Source organism: Cryptomeria japonica, chromosome 6 (genome assembly GCF_030272615.1).
Source record: "Cryptomeria japonica chromosome 6, Sugi_1.0, whole genome shotgun sequence".
Lineage (NCBI taxonomy): Eukaryota > Viridiplantae > Streptophyta > Pinopsida > Cupressales > Cupressaceae > Cryptomeria > Cryptomeria japonica.
Window position 1 is genome coordinate 141,627,997 of NC_081410.1, and position 17,495 is coordinate 141,645,491.

Genomic DNA, 17,495 nt, shown 5'->3' on the forward strand with positions numbered 1-17,495 from the left:
AAAAACCGTGTACGTGGAAGGAGTTGGCCGAGGTCGCCAAGAACCTGCCACTTCCAGACGTAGCGGAGGAAGATCTCGCCGACTAGGCCCCACATTCGACGTCAAGTGAAGAAGACTCCAGAACCGAATCACAAAACACCCAATCGGAATTTTCCGAACAAGGAGAGGAGGCGGTAGGAGACCTGCACGAGGAAATCGCCACTATTTTCAAAGCAACGTTGTCCGGCATTAAAAACTTGTCCTTGTCAGAGGGCATCAAAATAGGAAGATCAGATCCGGAAACCCCGGGAAGGAGGGACTATAGAAGTGAAGGTGACCAAAGCCTGATTGGCAGGGGCCCAACCAAAATAGGATCGTACGGTACCATCCGGACACATAGTACCTTCCCGACATATAGCCATTTCTAGGCACTGCATAAAACCGCACAGAAAAGAACGATGGCACACACCCCGGAGAAACAAAAACTTCCAAAATTCATGGGCGATGGGTCAAAGGACCCCGTACGACATTGCAAGACATGCGTCACCATCTGGGAAGCAAATGGCCAGGACGACCGAGATTATTGGGTGAAGGCATTTCCGGCCACTCTGCGAGGAATAGCTATTGACTGGTACACAGACCTTGATGCTCAGCATAAAACATCCTGGAGCAATCTGAAGAAGGCCTTCGAGGAAGAATTCAAACTCCTATGGGATGACAACGAGATTGTGGCGGAAATTTACAACACCAAACAAGGAAAAAACGAAAGTGTGTGCGCATATAATAGAAGGCTGAGGGAACTGCTTAACAAAATGGAGAACTAGCCGACAGATGGTCTCAAGAAGCGGTGGTTCGTGGAAGGATTGGTACCATCCCTGAGAAGGACGATGAAAGTAGTCCCTCCGCCATCGTACGATGAAGCATACAACTGCGCCATGGATATTGAAAGTGAAAACAAGACATCCCGGGGGAAGCGACGGACCTGTGATGGTGACAACACGGACGAAGACAGCGACGGGGGATCCAAAACCGTGCAAGCACTCCAGAAGGATATGATGAGGATGATGAAGGAGTTAAAAGGTGACATAGAAAGTGGTAGGGAAGGAAAAGAACTATGGTGTATTGACTGCAAGACTAAAGGACACACTAAAGGAAGTTGTCCCCGTAAAGTTTTCAGTGACATCTGCCAATGGGACATTCCACTAAGGAATGCCCGTACAACTTGAAAGCACGGAGCACACAAGTGCTCTACGCCCAACCCGACCAAGCCACACCGCCGACAACACCGACGAAGCCAACAACAAACTCTGACACCTCACCTGGAGGGTACAAAAACAATCGGTGGGGAACAACAGATCCAACAATAACACATCGAGGAGCAGAATTCAATACGACGGGAAGGGCCGACCCATGATTCAGTGCAGGAAGTGCAACGAATGGGGTCACTTTGCTCGAGAATGCCAAAACGGAGGTGATGTGGGAAGTTTGCTGTGCAGATGGTGCGGTCTAGGAAATCACGAGGACATAGATTGTCCAAAACAAAAATGGGTGAACATGCTCGATGTGGAGGGACCAAGAGAAGACATATTGGCAATCACAAGGTTGCAGAACAAGAAAGCCATGTACTCGAACCCTCACATAGAAAAAGAGAGACTCCAGGAGGTAAGGGTGGATATCGAGCGGGCGATGGTTGGAGAGCGGAGGGCCTCGCACCTGGTTGCTGATACACTAGTCCGGTCGGAACTAGAGAAGACTATCATCAAGCAAATGTTACAAACTACAATACTCATACGGGTGTATGACCTTCTACAGACCATGCCACAGTTAAGGATGGCTCTGACAAATGTAACCGGGGACACTACCATTGGTCAGGAACACCAAACGATGACAAATTCTAGTATGGACCCGGTGAAGGGATCCGGTATGGATGCCATGAACCCTATGCTACTAGCGGTGGGCGTCGGACGAAAACCCGCAGTGGTAGAGATGGATATATTGGGACAAAAGCTGACAAACACCATTGTTGATGGTGGGTCCGGAGTCAATGTACTGTCGGAGGAAACTTGGCGAAGCTTCGGCAAACCAACACTATGGCCACCAACCTTCCACCTGGGCAGGGCGGATTAGCACGACATCAAACCCCTTGGCACCCTCATGGCACAAAAGGTGATAATTGAGACGGAGCAATTCCTTATCGATTTTGTAGTCATTCCTCTGGCAAGGAAAGCGTACGACGCTCTTCTAGGAAGGGGGTGGCTGATCATGGCCAGAGCGAACCACAACTGGAAAAGGAATACGCTCTCAATCGAGAATGACGGCCATAAGTATGTAATTGATCTCAGGAACCAGTTCGTCAGTAAAGAGCTCCGTCATCGGACTCCGACTCAGAAGATTCCAATCGATGGGAGTGGAGCTCTGAAGGAGACAGAGGAGGGAAAGAACTTGACGAGGAACGAGTGTTGGAACCGGACGGATGTTCCGAGGATGGAACCAGTTCACTGGCGGGACTTTTTCATTGGCAAATGGAGGACTATGAGGTCTTCCACCCGGAGTGTCACATGCTTCAAATATGTGAGATAGGAGAATCAAGCGGCGGGATGGAAGAACAACCCTTTCCCCCAGAGTGTGGTAGATACCAAGAAGGAATTGCACGGATGGACGACACGCCAACCCACCAGTTTGAATGGGATAAACCCATCAAGTACGAGGAAAGGGATGTGAAAAAAATCAATCTAGGCAAGGACGAGGACCCGCAGGTGATATTAGTAGGGGATGACTGCAACCCCGTACTGGATCACTCGTACGGTGTACGCCAGTTGAGGAGTGTTTGATTTATCTATACAACGTACGGTCGACAAAGAAGGGAGATTGGCAGTGTTTGAGTTATCTATACGGCGTATGGTCAACAAAGAAGGGAGACTGGCATAGCCCGTACGGTGTACGACCTGTAAGGGGAAGAATACCGTATGGCGGAACATTGTACCCACAGGAAACTAAGTCATACGATCTTGTACGACTAGCAACGGATAAAGGAGAAAGACTACGGTCAGAAAACAGACATACCGTACGTGCAGGATCCGTACAATCCCCTCCTTTGCGGCGTTCGTACACGCTAGGAGCAATTGCATGAAAAGTTTGAGGGTATCTGTGCAAAGATTTGTGCCATCCATGAGGAGTTGAGTGAAGAGTTGGCACAGGTTGAAGAGGCCGTATGACCAGGGACCGGAAGTGCACGAGTTAACCCATACGGTGTAGAGGCAGCAGTTGGTCCAATGGTCCATACCAGTATGGCAAACCAGACAATGGCAAAGGAGGCCGCACTAGGGAAAAACGAGGTCGTCGTACAGGTAATTGGTACTTGTACAACATCAACAGGTATTGGTACAGTGTCAGTAGGTACTGGTATGGTTCCAACAAGTGCTGGTACATCTCGAACTGGTACTGGTACGGTACCGATAGGAACTGGTACAACAAGAACTGGTACGGTACCATGCATTGGTACGATGCCAACAAGAACTAGTACGGTGCCAACAAGAACTGGTACTGTGCCAACATGAACTGGTACTGTGCCAACATGAACTGGTACGGTGCCAACATGTACTGGTACGACATAAACTAGTACAGTGCCAACAAGAACTGGTACGGTGCCAACAAGTACTGGTACGATGCCAACAAGAATTGGTACGGTGCCAACAGGTACTAGTACGAGAGAAACTGGTACTTGTACGACAGGAATTGGTATGGTGCCAATAGGAACTGGTACGGTGCCAACAGGAACTGGTATTGTGCCAGCAGGAACTGGTACTATGCAAGCAGGAACTGGTACGGTACCAACAGAAACCAGTACGGTACCAACAGAAACCGGTACGGTACCAACACAAATCGGTATGGTACCAGCACAAACTGGTACTGTGCCAACAAGAACTGGTACTGTGCCAACAGGAACTGGTACTGTGCCAACAGGAATCAGTACAGTACCAACAGAAACCGGTACGGTGCCGGCACAAACTAGTACGGTACCAACAAAAACTGGTACGGATGACTTGGAGGCAGAAACCGGTATGGTGGCAGCAGAAACTGGTACGGTGGCAGCAGAAACTAGTAAGGTGGCAGCAGAAACCGGTACAGTGTCAGCAAGAACCGGTACGGTGTCAGCAGGAATCGCTACGGTGTCAGCTAACTTAGAGGCAGCCTTGGACACTCTGACAGATGAAGATATAGACACCTCGCTGGATGGATGGCTAGGGCAGTTCGCACTCGCCCCACACCTTCCCCCTTCCCCTGCACCACATAACATGGCCATTGGGCCAAGCATGACCACAGATAGAGAGACCTCTGTCCCAGACCTGGCAGGAGAGAAATCCACTGATCAGGAACGGCAGGGAAGGGACAAGCAGAGTAGTGGACCGACAGGAGCTCTTGCAGGACTCCATATCACACCACCTAACTCGGATGACCCAGCAGGCTCACTCGGACGATTCCTAGAGGAGCTACAAGGGCTCTCTGATGTTGCACGCAGCATGGCTCGGCTTATTGGACAGATGGAGGCCGACAATTCAATCGACGCTACATAGCTGTGTCACTTCATGACCGAGGGGTGCAAGGATGAGTTCACACAACACTTTGAGCAGCAGGGGTGGCCAGGCCATAGTACGCCCGAGATGATTCAGAACAGGAACCTGATAGGAGGTATAGGCACATTGGGCACCACCTTCCGCAACATGGAGGGGGCCTTCCGAGAGGTGTACTTACAGATGCGGCAGCATCAGGTGGAAAAAGAAGCTCAACAGATGTACATAACAACCCTGGAAAAGGAGGGTGAGAAGCAGGCAGAGTTGGCCACAATAGAGAGGAGCTTGAGGAAGGAGATGGAAATGAAGATGACCATCTGTGAGGCCCTCTGCAACATACAGGAGAAGGAGGCACAGGCATTAGCAACCTAGGTGGCGACGCTCACTTCACACCTGGAACAAAAGGATATAAAGCTACTGGAAGCTGCTCACATGGTAAAGAAAGCTCGGGAACGACAGTTAATGGCAGAAAAGAACCTGAAACTCCAGGCCGGACAATAGCCTCCTACTGCGACCACTACAGGGACGCCTCCTCCCTCTTCTCGGTCTTAGCTATGTTTTTCATTTCAGTTTCGCTTGTCTGAGTCGTCTAGAAGACGACTACGTTTTGGGGGGGGTTAATGTTAGGGGTAAAAACGTATGTTAGTACGAATAATAATTATAAGTGTGTTATGTGTGTTTATGTTTTGCTGTTGCCGAAAGGTTCCCGTCGGGTAGTTGGGAGTTGGTGACGGTTGGCAACCTGGCCAACCGTCGGGTCTATATATTGTTTGGTTGGAACCTCGACAAGGGGGATTTTATGTATGGACAATTCTGGACATTGGAATAAAGATATAACTTTCTGGTCTAATTTTTATCATTTGTCATTTATGTTATGATGTACAATTGTTCTGTTCCATGAATGCTTGGTATGTGTAGGAACTACTGTGTTATCTGATTATTCACCAACTATACATTTAGGACTAAACAAATATGATTTGGAGACATTTGATCTTGGTCCACTTACCTCTGAGCAAGCCATGGAAGATGCGATTGATTCAGTGAGGGCAGTCAATGAGAAGCTAAAAGAGGAGATAGAAAAGAATAAAAAGTTGGAAAAGGAGATTAATGCTTGGAGGAATTATTTTAGCCAGCTTAATGAGCCATTAGGGCGACAGGGTCCAATAGTCTCACCCTTGCAGGTACTCCCTCTTGAGTCAATAAATCAGGTAGAAAAGATGAAGAACTCAACCCAACTCATGGAGACATGGATTGATAGATCCTACATGGTAGCTAAGGAATTTGTCGGAAAAATGATGAAAACTATCCATAGGGCCATCCAAGTCCTTGAGATCATTCATAATCTAGTGGTAATTGTCAATGCATTCACTTACACTAGAGATATTACCATCCCAGTATTGCAAGTGGTAAGGAAGACATCAAGATAGGTTTTAGCACAAGAAAGGATAATTGATGGTGGAACTCATAATCTCCTACAATGGTCAACTTTGCTCCAAATGAAGGAGGTTCTATTCAAGGACATCAATAGTAGGTGCAGCCGAGTTGAGGACACTATCCATCCTATTCAGGATAAGGTGTTTGATGTATTGTGTGCAATCCTTGATAGAAGGATAGAGATTGAAACAGATGTGGATATCCAATAGCTGGAAGACAGGATCAAGGTCATCTTTTGTAGAGAAGACAACATCGCAAAAGAGCAGCGAGATCAGATGTATACTACTATGTTCCTGGTTGAGAGAACAAAAGAGCTGGAGCACAGATGGGTGATGACTCTTCTTGCAGCCTTTGATGAGGTTCTCCACTTGGAAGAGCGAATGAAGAACCTCCCCGAGATTCCCATTGCAGAGATTGAAGGGATTACGTCCAAATTCATTGAATATGCCAGAAAGGAACAAGGAAAAGGGAACAAAATTCTAGATGAAAAGTTGTTATGAAATGATGTGGCAATTCAATCCCTATTGGAGGATGCTTCCTCGTTATTCGTGCCAATTTCTATTGGCTATGTTATGATAATGCTTATCTAATTGAGATTGTTTTGTAACAAACCCTAATTAGGGTTTAGGTGTCAAAATCTCAGCCCTTGATCTTCTTTAAATCTGGGCCATTCATTGTATTTGACAATGCTATATAAGCTCTCACTCATTTCATTTTTAGGGTTAAGAAGAATAAGGTTATTAGCAGCAGAGAAGAAGAGTAGTTATTCATAGAGAATACAAATTTGGTGAAGAGAGAAAGTTGAACAATTGTTGTTATATTTTGCTATGAGATTAATGAAACATTGAAGTTATGGTGTTTTATTGCAATCTTTGTGGCTTCTTACATGGTTGTTTATCTTCTTGAATCACTCTTATTGAAGATAGTATTTAGATGTTAGAGTTAGATTGAGTGATAAATGCTGTGCTTGATCTTTTAGTGAAGCTCATAGTCCAAACCACTAGCCTCTTACTGATTGTAAGTGTGCCCTGTGTGGTCAACTAGAGATATTGAAATTGTTTAGGGTTCAATCATTACTTGAATATTGATATGTATCCTATTGATAGTATCTATGTTCATGAATGATTTGAAAATCTTTGAATTCCCTTAGAAGATCACATCGATTCCAGTAGAGTTGGTGTTCTATGGCAATACTGAGATTGGTAGAGTTTCACTAAGATTGCCCTCCATTTAGTCATTCGTAGGCTTAGTTTAGCATAGCCCTCTCTAATCCCTTATCTTTTGTTCTTTTTTTGAAACATTGGTTAGTATTAGAAAAATCCAGTTCCTCATTGGTTAAGTAGTTGCAAGAACCAGCTTTCATAGAAAGTACGTAAGGCCCCTTGATGAAACAGCAAACACAATGAACACTGGTGCTTATCCACACGTAGAGAACCTACATACCAGAACCTTGGAGTTGCCTCGATTGATCCTTAGGCGAAATCTTCAGCATTCGGGGAAACTTTGTTCAAGAGAGGATAAGGTACCTTTGGGTATTTTATTCTGTGTTTGATCGTGTATAAAAGACACATCAACACCTCCTTACACCTCAATTAGTGAGGATTTAAAATGGAAATAACTCAATATGAAATTAATGGAAGGATCTTTCAGCAATATGAAAAACCATTGCAAGGGCAATTCCTTGCTAATCAATTCAAGCTTCTAGTGCCAATCTTATGGGTCTTATAGTGCTTGCAAATGTTGATAATCTAGTTACCAGCTCTATCTTTGATATCTACATTGATGAGTTGGAGATCTTTCTTAGACAAAATAGTGAAAATCAAAATACCCATATTGATGATGGCTGCTTCACGATGATGGTTACTTGGTACCTAAGGCCATGAGGGCTGAACAAGGCATCGCCCCTAGAAACACACCTAACAACCAAGGCCAAAGTAACCTTTGTATAATTGAAGAGACCTGTAATACGTGTTGTTCATGTGGTTTGGGGTTTAGGGGGGGGTGGGTGTGGACATAGAGTAGACTTATGTCATCGAGGAGTTGAACCATGTTGTCAAGAAGAAGAACCATGATGATGATGGGGAACGTGCTGAAGTAGAAGTTGTAAGAGATATTGTCCCACAAGTTTAATTGCTCTACATGTGAAGTAGTATTATCTAAAGGTTGTCTAGAGTTGTTAGTCTCCTAAATATGTTGGTAGAAGGATTTGATCAATGTTGAGGCTCTCGGATCCCTAGAAACCCCCTTGCAAGCATTTGTGTCAAAGGCAAATGACCTCTTATAGATAAAGGGCCAAGTTTGCTGGTTTGGATATCTAAAGAAAGTAGACAGATTGTTGCTTGAGTCTCTATAGAAGCAATGATATCTCCCTTGGATCTTACAATAAATGGCACATCTGAAAATGAAATGCTCCTCAATCTCTACATCTTGGAGGGAGAAAAGATGACATATTTGATCTTGGAGAAGAATATGATGATCCATCTCAACCCACAGCTGGTGGGAGCACACTCTTAGTTGGCCAAGGGAAAACCTCACTCTGTGTGACCAATGGTGCTGGAGATACTGAGGATGACATAAGATACCATCTTCCACCTGTAAGAATGTTCTATGAAAAAAAAGATTCAAGCTGAGTGGTATAGGAAGGGAGGTCCAAGTTACCTAGATGTACTGTCCATAGATGTCTCCCCTAGCAGCTCTAGTATAAAATCATTATTATTATGCTGCAAATCTGATACCAATATAAAATTCTAATATGCTACTTGAACCAAAAAGGAAGTATGACATTTAAGAAAAATCTCTATATCTTTGTGTTTATTCTGTTGAACAATTCTTCAACAAGTCCAAAAATAATTCATTCAAGCTGTGGGAGATTGCACCTTTTCTCTCTACATTTCATTTAAGTAAATTATACAATTGAATTGGGTGTTTGGATGATGGTAAGGGGAGGAAAAACTGTGTTATCATCATTATCACTATAATATTTAAATACTGACCATGAAAAATGTTTGCTTTATTGTCAGCCCAAGAATTACTCAAGGATATGGAATGTATTTTTAACAAAGCCACTTCTTTGATGAACGAAGCAATAAGTTTATTGATGGAGGATTTATTGATATCTGAAGAACATAGCATTGACGGTTTGTCAGGAACTGAAAGTAATGAGGTATGATGGTCTAAATTTTTCTCATGAATATTTCTGTTATGTATGTGACTTCATTTCTAGCCTATCTTTTAGTTGAGATTGAGGAATATATTATTATTTTTTTTCCCTGAAGTAAATCATTTTAAAAATTTCTCGAGTGAATCGAAACTGCTGTGGAATGAATACACTTAACCAAAATCAGGTTATTGAGAACTTTGGAGAAGTAACTCACTGCTATTTGTGACAATAAATAGAAAACCTAAAATGCCAAATGGTAAACCCTGGTTACACAAACATTATGGCCACTAAATTGGAACCCTCATGACTTGCCAGACACCCTATAAAATAATAAGTAATTCAAGGTAGAACAAACAATCTTGTACTTGTGATAATGCATACCATGCCAGTTCTCCAAATTATCTGTCCAGCAAAACATATGTGGTATTTCATCACAGGCATTGTTTTAGGAAACCTGGAAAATTGAACCTTTGAGTGGACTTCCTTTCCCTTTGATATGCAGCATAGGGGTTATCTTTTAAGTTGGGATCAACAAGGGTCACATCTGCCCTTGAACCGTATAGGAGCATGCCTAACAATGAGAGACTCAGAGAACTAGAGAATTGTGCCCAGAAAGCACTCTGGCTTACAATTGACCACAGGCTAGTGGGTATGGATTTTAAAATCATTATTATTATCTTCATCTGATGTGAAAGTAGGTTTTTATGCATGGAGGCCTTGATGCAGGTAACTGCTAGATATGATAATGACAATAGAGAGGAAGCTGCATATGAGGATATGTTTGCAACATAGTTACCGGTTTTGAAAAATTCAATTAATTCAGGTAAAAAAACTTAGCAAGATTTGTAAAGCAATCCAAAAACCTTGACCAAATCAGACAAATTTTGCTAGTCACTATCCTAATTAAATAAATTCAGAAAATTGTCTGACTCCGTAAGACTTCACACCCTGACTAACAGCAAAGGAAGAAAAAAGATAAAGTGGCAGCGATTTATATGAAACTAATATGCAGATTAAATAGGTTTAAAAACAGTGACCAGTATGTAAGAAGATGGTCAATCTTCATCATGACAGTAATGCTAAAGAAACGGCATTGGAGTTTATATAAAAAATCTCAATAGTCAATGATAAAAGGGAGTCAGCTTAATTTTATTGCAAATAAAGATCTCCAAAAATTGTCCCATCAAGTAAGCGCTGGAAATTAACTCACAACAAATAACTTAATGAGATAATGTTGCAAAGGAATGTCAATCTAATATGCAGTGTTAAAAAGGTAGCGATTAGGATGCATAATGCAGCGGTTAGGGATAACAATGAGGTAGCAATTCAAGTAAAAGAAAATCAGCAATTAATCATAGGGGATTGTGTTAACAAAAGGGTGTGTCTTTTCAAATGGATATTGCTTTTCAAAACGACACATCTCTACATATGGAAGCATTGAGATATAAAAGATAGAAGGAACATTTGGAAAGGGAAAGGTAGAAGAGAGCAAGAGATTTCAGAGTACTGAGCATGAGCAGATAAAGAGTATCATTTCAGGTTGCACACATGATAAGCCAGCAACCTATGCATGTACCCAATTCTGGGGTATGATATGTGTATTTATTCATATGGCCTGATAATTAGCATTGATAATTATTAAAGTACAAATGTTAGATATAATCTTCTGCCTTGCTGATATTTATGTGTAATGTCACCAAAATGTATTGGTGGGTGAAAAATGTGTGAATGAGAGATCAAGAGGAAAACTACCCTTTCTCTCCAAGGAGAGATGAGAGTTTCACTACGAATTTCCCTTCAAACACTTTTCACCTAATTACATTGGAAGAGGAGAGGAGAATTCACTAGATTCAACCTCCAAAGAAGAAGATAGAATTTTGAGCGAAATGGGAATGATAAGCTAATCCCCTCTTCCTATTTGAAATGGAAAGGAATTGATTGAATTATGTAGTGCAAAAGTGGCAAAAAACTGATTATGACTCGAGATCGGAGTATGGGATGAAACTGTGCACCTGGATCTGGCAGTAATATGTCGAGACAAAGCTACCTTGCGAATTTGAAGAAAAGTTGCCTAGACCGTGGCGGGAATGTACACGGTCCTCCGAAAAATCTGCGAAACGAAAAGAGTTTTTCCGCCTCTGCGAATGGAGCCCAAATCCGACAGTACAGCTGCGCACCTGCATCCTACATAGAAAAAAGAGGAAAATGGGTTGGGATTGGGGGTTTGCCTTTAGGTCAAACCCCAATTTTGGAATTAACCAAGTAATGAAAAGTACTTGCAAGTAGATGTAAATGAAAGACTGAAATATAAATCACCTCAAGGGAGGTTGTGATAGTACTGTTGATATAAATGCTTGTGTGGAATTGAATGTTGGAATCAATCTCCTCTTCAATGGTTGAATCCTTGACTTGAATGCAACACCTAGCCTTGAAGGGAGACTTGAGAATGCTCAATGCTGGAAAGGAATGCTTGAATGCTTGATCGCCAATTTTCACCTTATTGAACTTATCCAACTTGACCAACTTACCCAAATGAGAGGGCAAATGCAACTTAAATACATGTCAATTAGGGTTAATGAAACTGATTTTCGTCATAGGCTGACATTGGGGAAGTTTTCCCGCTCACTGCACAACCTACAATGCATGTTTTAGGAAAGGTCCTGCCCAAAAAATAGGGCAGGGACAGGAGCGCCACACCCCTATCTTGGGAGGACAAGGGCGCCATGCCCCTATCCTAGGGGGAACAGGGGCGCCACGCCCCTGTCCTACCCCTTTCTCCAGGGCAGAGTGTAGACAGGGTGGTGCGGAGGCCAAGGAAGAAGTAGATTCCGAGGGTTCAGCAGTCTCCGGTCTTCGATCGGGCTAGAGGGTTCAATCTCGGGTGCGTGAGGGCCCTAATGCGGTCGAAAATTGTTAGGGTTGCAATTTTATGACACTACAGTATGTAAATGTCGATATATTTATTTCTGTCTGTATATAATGTGACACATGATAATTCCCTTTAGGAATCTCATCCATTGGGATCTCATTGACGTAGTAGAAGAAGAAACTTCCTCTTGGAACTTGTAACTATCCACCCATTAGCTTCCTTATGTCTTAGTTTAAGAACATTGTATTAACATTACTCACAGTCATAGCTATCTTAGTGATAGTTAAGTAGCTTCCATGAATTTGGAGGACCTCCTCTTTTCAAGCCATCATGTTTCTATCTTATCATTGGATTGAATTAGAAATCATCTTAAAATAAGGGAGATCTCGTCAACACACCAGGGCAGGATTGCTGAACACAAATTGAGTTTTGCCTACAAACACTCTTGAAATAATGATAAATACAAATAATGGGACTAAAGAATTAGATAATCTTCACAACCTTCTCTTTTAACGTTTCATAATGTAGTGTCATAAAATTGCGACCCCTGCAATTTTAACCACATTTGGGGTCCTCACCTTGGCGACGACATCTCCTTCCTTAACCAGGGCCTTTTTCTGCATTTCCAACCCTTCACTCTTCCTCCTTCATGTCTTGTGTTTGATTTAGACCTTGTTCGAGCCCCAAAATAGGGCAGGATAGTGGCATGGCGCCCATGTCCCCCTAGGATAGGGGCATGGCGCCCCTGTCTTCACCCCTTAGGGTGGTCCTATGTTCGGTCTGCCCGATCTCCTATGCATTTCTTGTCTTTGGGGTTTGTTATTCCTCTTTGTTGGCCTTTGGTGGTTGAAATTTAATCCTTGAGGCATGTATAAAAGGGAATTCAATACCCTCATTCAGGGATGGATGAAAAACGAAAGGACAGATAGAGAGCATAAGGAGAAGATACAAGATTTTAAGGTCATCATCAAGCATTCAAGCATTCAAGTCTTCTTCATTCATCCATTGGAGCAACATTACAACATTCATTTGCAAGCATGTGTGTGTGTTAGGGTTTTGTCATGTTACATGCCATTTCATACAACATTTGTGGTTACATTCAAGAAGCAAAGCAATCATCATCAACAAGTTGCAGATCTACAAGGTATACATCTCCATTGTTTACATTCAAGCATTTGCAATTACTTTCTTTCTAGGTTGATTCCTCAACCGGGGTTTGACTGAGGCAAACCCCTATCCACAACCCCCCTTTCTTCTCTTTCTGTGTGTAGGTTGCAAGTGCACAACTATAATTGTAGGTTTGGGCTTCATTTGCAGAGACGGAAGAACCCTTTTCGTTTCGCAGATTTTGTGGCGGACCATGTACATTCCCGCCATAGTCTCGACGACTTTTCTCCAAATTTGCAAGGCAGATCCATGTCAATCTAATTAGCTCAGATGCGAATTTACAACGCGATCCCGAACCAGTAGCTCCTCATTTCACTCATTTCTTCTCCCTTTTCCACATAGTCAACAAGTCAACTTTCTCATTTACAAAAGAGGGTGAATCACACTTCAACCACTTGCAATCCACTCAGAATTCACGTCTTGTTCCCTTCGGATTTGGATCTAGCGGATTCAACCCCTCTTTTGAATGTAAAGTTCCTCCCAAGTGAAAATCATCCTAGTGGCTTCCTTTCTCTCTCCTAAGTGGGGAGTCACTAGGATCCAATTTTCCACTTTACACATAGAAATTCAAATTACTATAGACATTTAAGATAATCAAATGACTAAATTAGATAATTTTTATTTTAACTTCAAGACCACCTATCTCCCAGGGTCATTATTATTTTTGATTAATCACATAGAGTAGTTAATCATGATACTGTATTGGAGGTTCCTTGAATATGTAGGTTTTATTGTGGCAGAGTAATCTTTGATTGCCAAATCCTCATGCCAGATTTAGTTGCAATTTTAATGCCTTTGACATAGCTCCAAAATCTCAACATCACTGGCACTTTTCCCAAGGTTGACGGTAGAAGAAACCACCATAGGTGTTATTCCTTAGGATATTGTTTCTTTCTAATGCTTTTGGATTACCTTTTATAACCTTGTCAAAGTTTACTTTATCTACCTCTCCTATAGAGGTTTCCATTTCCCTTTTGATTGTGGCAGTTCTCTCATATCCTTCCTACCTTCACCTGTACCAAACAATGATATAAGGCCAATGGCAATCACTTGCGGGTATGCTCAGCACTAATCAATGAGCTGAATGTATTTGGTTTGGCATGAGTGGAAACCATCACCAAATCACAGTCAGTTAAAGGGCATCGTTTGGTGTGTATCATCATAAGAAATCATCAAATTTGAGAATGCTATGAACTTCAACTCAATGGCCTAGAAAAATCAAGCAAACAAATAATCTAGTACAACAAATTCATAAGATACAATATTTATTTAGTCACTTTATGTGTGTAGCTTTACTTGATATTGTAAACACCCAAAAATTGCACCATGCTTGCGCACACTAACTTACTAACATTTCTGCCTTAATCGATTAATTGATCAAGTGTCATTCTTCTAATTCAAATTTTCTATTTTCCTAATCATTTAAATCATGTCATCATTAATCATTCATTTCCTAATATTAGTTGAATAATCTTTATTATTTGATTAGTTCAATCCCACTTTAATCAAATAATCTTTATTATTTAATTAAATTCAATTTTATTTTTCTCATAATTGAATAATTTCTTTAAATTATTTAATTAGCTAATTATTTCATCATAATTAAATAAATTTTTATTTACTTAATAAAATCTTAATTATCTTATTCCAAAAATCAAGAATGGAAACAAATCTTTATTTAGTTTTATTTAATTAATTTAATTTCTAATTATCCTCATCCGAATTCAAAAATGGCAATAAATCGAGAAAATGATTTTAAAAATTAAAATAAATCATTATCCAATTTAAATCAATTATTTTCTCATATTCTCCCAATTTTCGAAAATGGAAAGTATTGCATCATTTGCTTTATATGATTTTCAAAAATCATTATCATATCTTCCTAAAAATTGAAAATGGAAGTACCCAGTTAGCTTCTGATTTTCTTGATTTATCTTCTTGAAAAATATCTCTTTAATCTCAATTTAAAATTCGAAAAAGGAGATATGCCCAGTCAAAAGCCGCTTTATACCATCTTTTTTAATCTATCTTGATTCTCCAATCTTGTCTTCAATCTTCTATAAATTCATCAATCTTTTCCATAATCTGAACCACATCTCAAGTATCCTCACGCTGACGATTTTGCTATCATTTTGCTTCTATCACACTTGCATTTTGTAGATGAGATCCACAACACATTTGGAAGAAAAAGAGAAACAATGGAGGTCAATTGAAGGAGGTTTTGTTTGGTTTGCATTTCTTTCTTATATCTTATCTTCAATTCTTTCATTGAATGTGATAGGAGTTGATTTCATTTGCAATTAGGTTTGTGGTTGCCTAATGTTACTGCTTTTGATTCTCATTTCTGATTTCCTACCTCACAGATATGACTACTATCCAATTGATTTCAGTACTTTGTTATCCAAATGTTATGATTTTGATGGGTTTTACCCCGTCATCCATTTTTTAATGCAAACCGTGGGTTATTTTCAGTAGACAGACTAGTATGGACAATTGTGGCTTTTGATCCAATCATATGTTTTATTGTGGGAACAAAAGGTTATACCTGATCACCCACTCATCCCATTTCATCGTGAGAGATATTGTCTCTAAGATATTACTCTGTAACCAATATTCTGACTATCATGAAAAGGGTTTTACTCTAATCATCTGTTTTACCACAGGAGCCATAGGTTACTCAACCATCCAATTGGTTTAGATGTTTTTCCCTATCATATGTTTTAACCACAGGTTTTAGTTCATACTGTGCCCCTTCATAGGAGAATGATATTTTGTAGAACCAATTTTTATATTGTTAAATACAATATTTTTTGACATTTTGTATGAGTAAGCATTTCATTTTAATCAAAACAATTGCATGCAAATATCATGTCTCAGTGGAGTTCACTGGATTGTCAAAATACCTCAGTCAAGCGAAGAAAATTTGATGTACTTGATTCAAAAAATTGTTGCAAAAAAGTCTGTTCCAGTCAAATATTCTGTTTTAGAAACTCTTTAGCAGATCAGATAAAATATTTTGTTTTCAAAATGGGCAACACAGTGAAGGCAAAAATTAAAGAAATATGTTTGTTGAAAGTTAAATGCTGGCCATCGATGCCAGAAAGTCATAGTTAAGGCAGAGCTAATCACTGCAACAATTCTAGTTGTTTTTCTGGTCAACTGGTACTCTTATCCGTTATTTTTGTTTTGATTGGGTCATTAATTTGACAGTGAACTTTAAGGAATAAGACTGGCTACTCAAACAATGGAATGAAAATGCTAGTTGGCTTGGTAAGATCATTACTGGAAAAAAAATAGAAAACTTATTCTGGGTAGGTTAGATAGGGAAAACTATGGGTTCGACTCAATTTGACTTTAATGTTATGCTACTAAATATGGTTAAAGAAAGTACAAATGATGATGTTATAAATGATTGTATAGCACTATAGAGTTGTAAACAATGGAGTCATCTTGTTCTGACTTCTGAGTTGAATGTTCTCCCTGGTCTCCACTCAAATTGTTTTTTATCCCTTCCAAGATACAGTGGATGGTTTTGTAGTTTAGTGAATGCGTGCTTGGATCATAATATTGTTTCCAGTATCCCGTTTACCAGGAACAAGTTCTTAAATTATTGTTGCAATGTTATGGCTGTTATTTGATAATTATTGAGACACTTTTTAGGTTATTTTAATTTTTTGTACTAGAGATTGCAGTAGGGTAGAAATTATGTGTACTTGTGGATTTACAAACTTGTGCACAACTTCATCATTGTGGTTAATAGTTGCCATATTAACATTTATAAATTGAGTTCATAGTAGCAATACACTTCTGCAATTAATTCCAAGCAATTATGACCCACTACATTTGTCATGCTATTCTCCAAGTTTTATGAGAAGGGATTTCATTTTTTCAGTTATTTTATTTGGTTCATTGTTATGCTCTGAGATATAAAAATAAAGTAACAGCTGAACAGTTTTTGTTTTGGGTTGTAGGTTATTTTCAATTTTTTTTAAATTCTTCTTTGAATAGATTTCTAATAGGACTACTCCTAAAATAATAGTCCATGCTTCCTGATGGAATGACCTATTAGTTTAGGGCTAGCAATTTGAATTTTACACAAATCCTCTTAGAATGGAGTGCAATAAATTTTTTAAAAATTGCATATATTTTTTTATAATTAACTTTTTTATAATGCACATCTATTTCAATCTATACATATTACATACTATATTTGACATGAAGAATCAAAATTAGCTTTTTCTTTATTTTTATGAACTGTAAATTGCATTTTAGTTGCTGAGTTTTTGCCTAGTTTTTCCCATGTTAAACCCGGGCA

The 17,495-nt window shown here is 40.3% G+C and overlaps 1 protein-coding gene across 12 annotated transcripts in view; it reads left to right on the plus strand.

Moving 5' to 3' along the window:
- LOC131061570 (uncharacterized) overlaps positions 1–17,495 on the plus strand; it is a 68,878-nt gene that overhangs the window by 34,812 nt on the left and 16,571 nt on the right. For all 12 annotated transcript variants that reach the window (XM_057995318.2, XM_057995314.2, XM_057995315.2 and 9 more), the window contains one exon: positions 9,005–9,147. In XM_057995318.2, the coding sequence (XP_057851301.1) occupies positions 9,005–9,147 (143 nt within the window). The remainder of the gene's footprint in view (positions 1–9,004; positions 9,148–17,495) is intronic.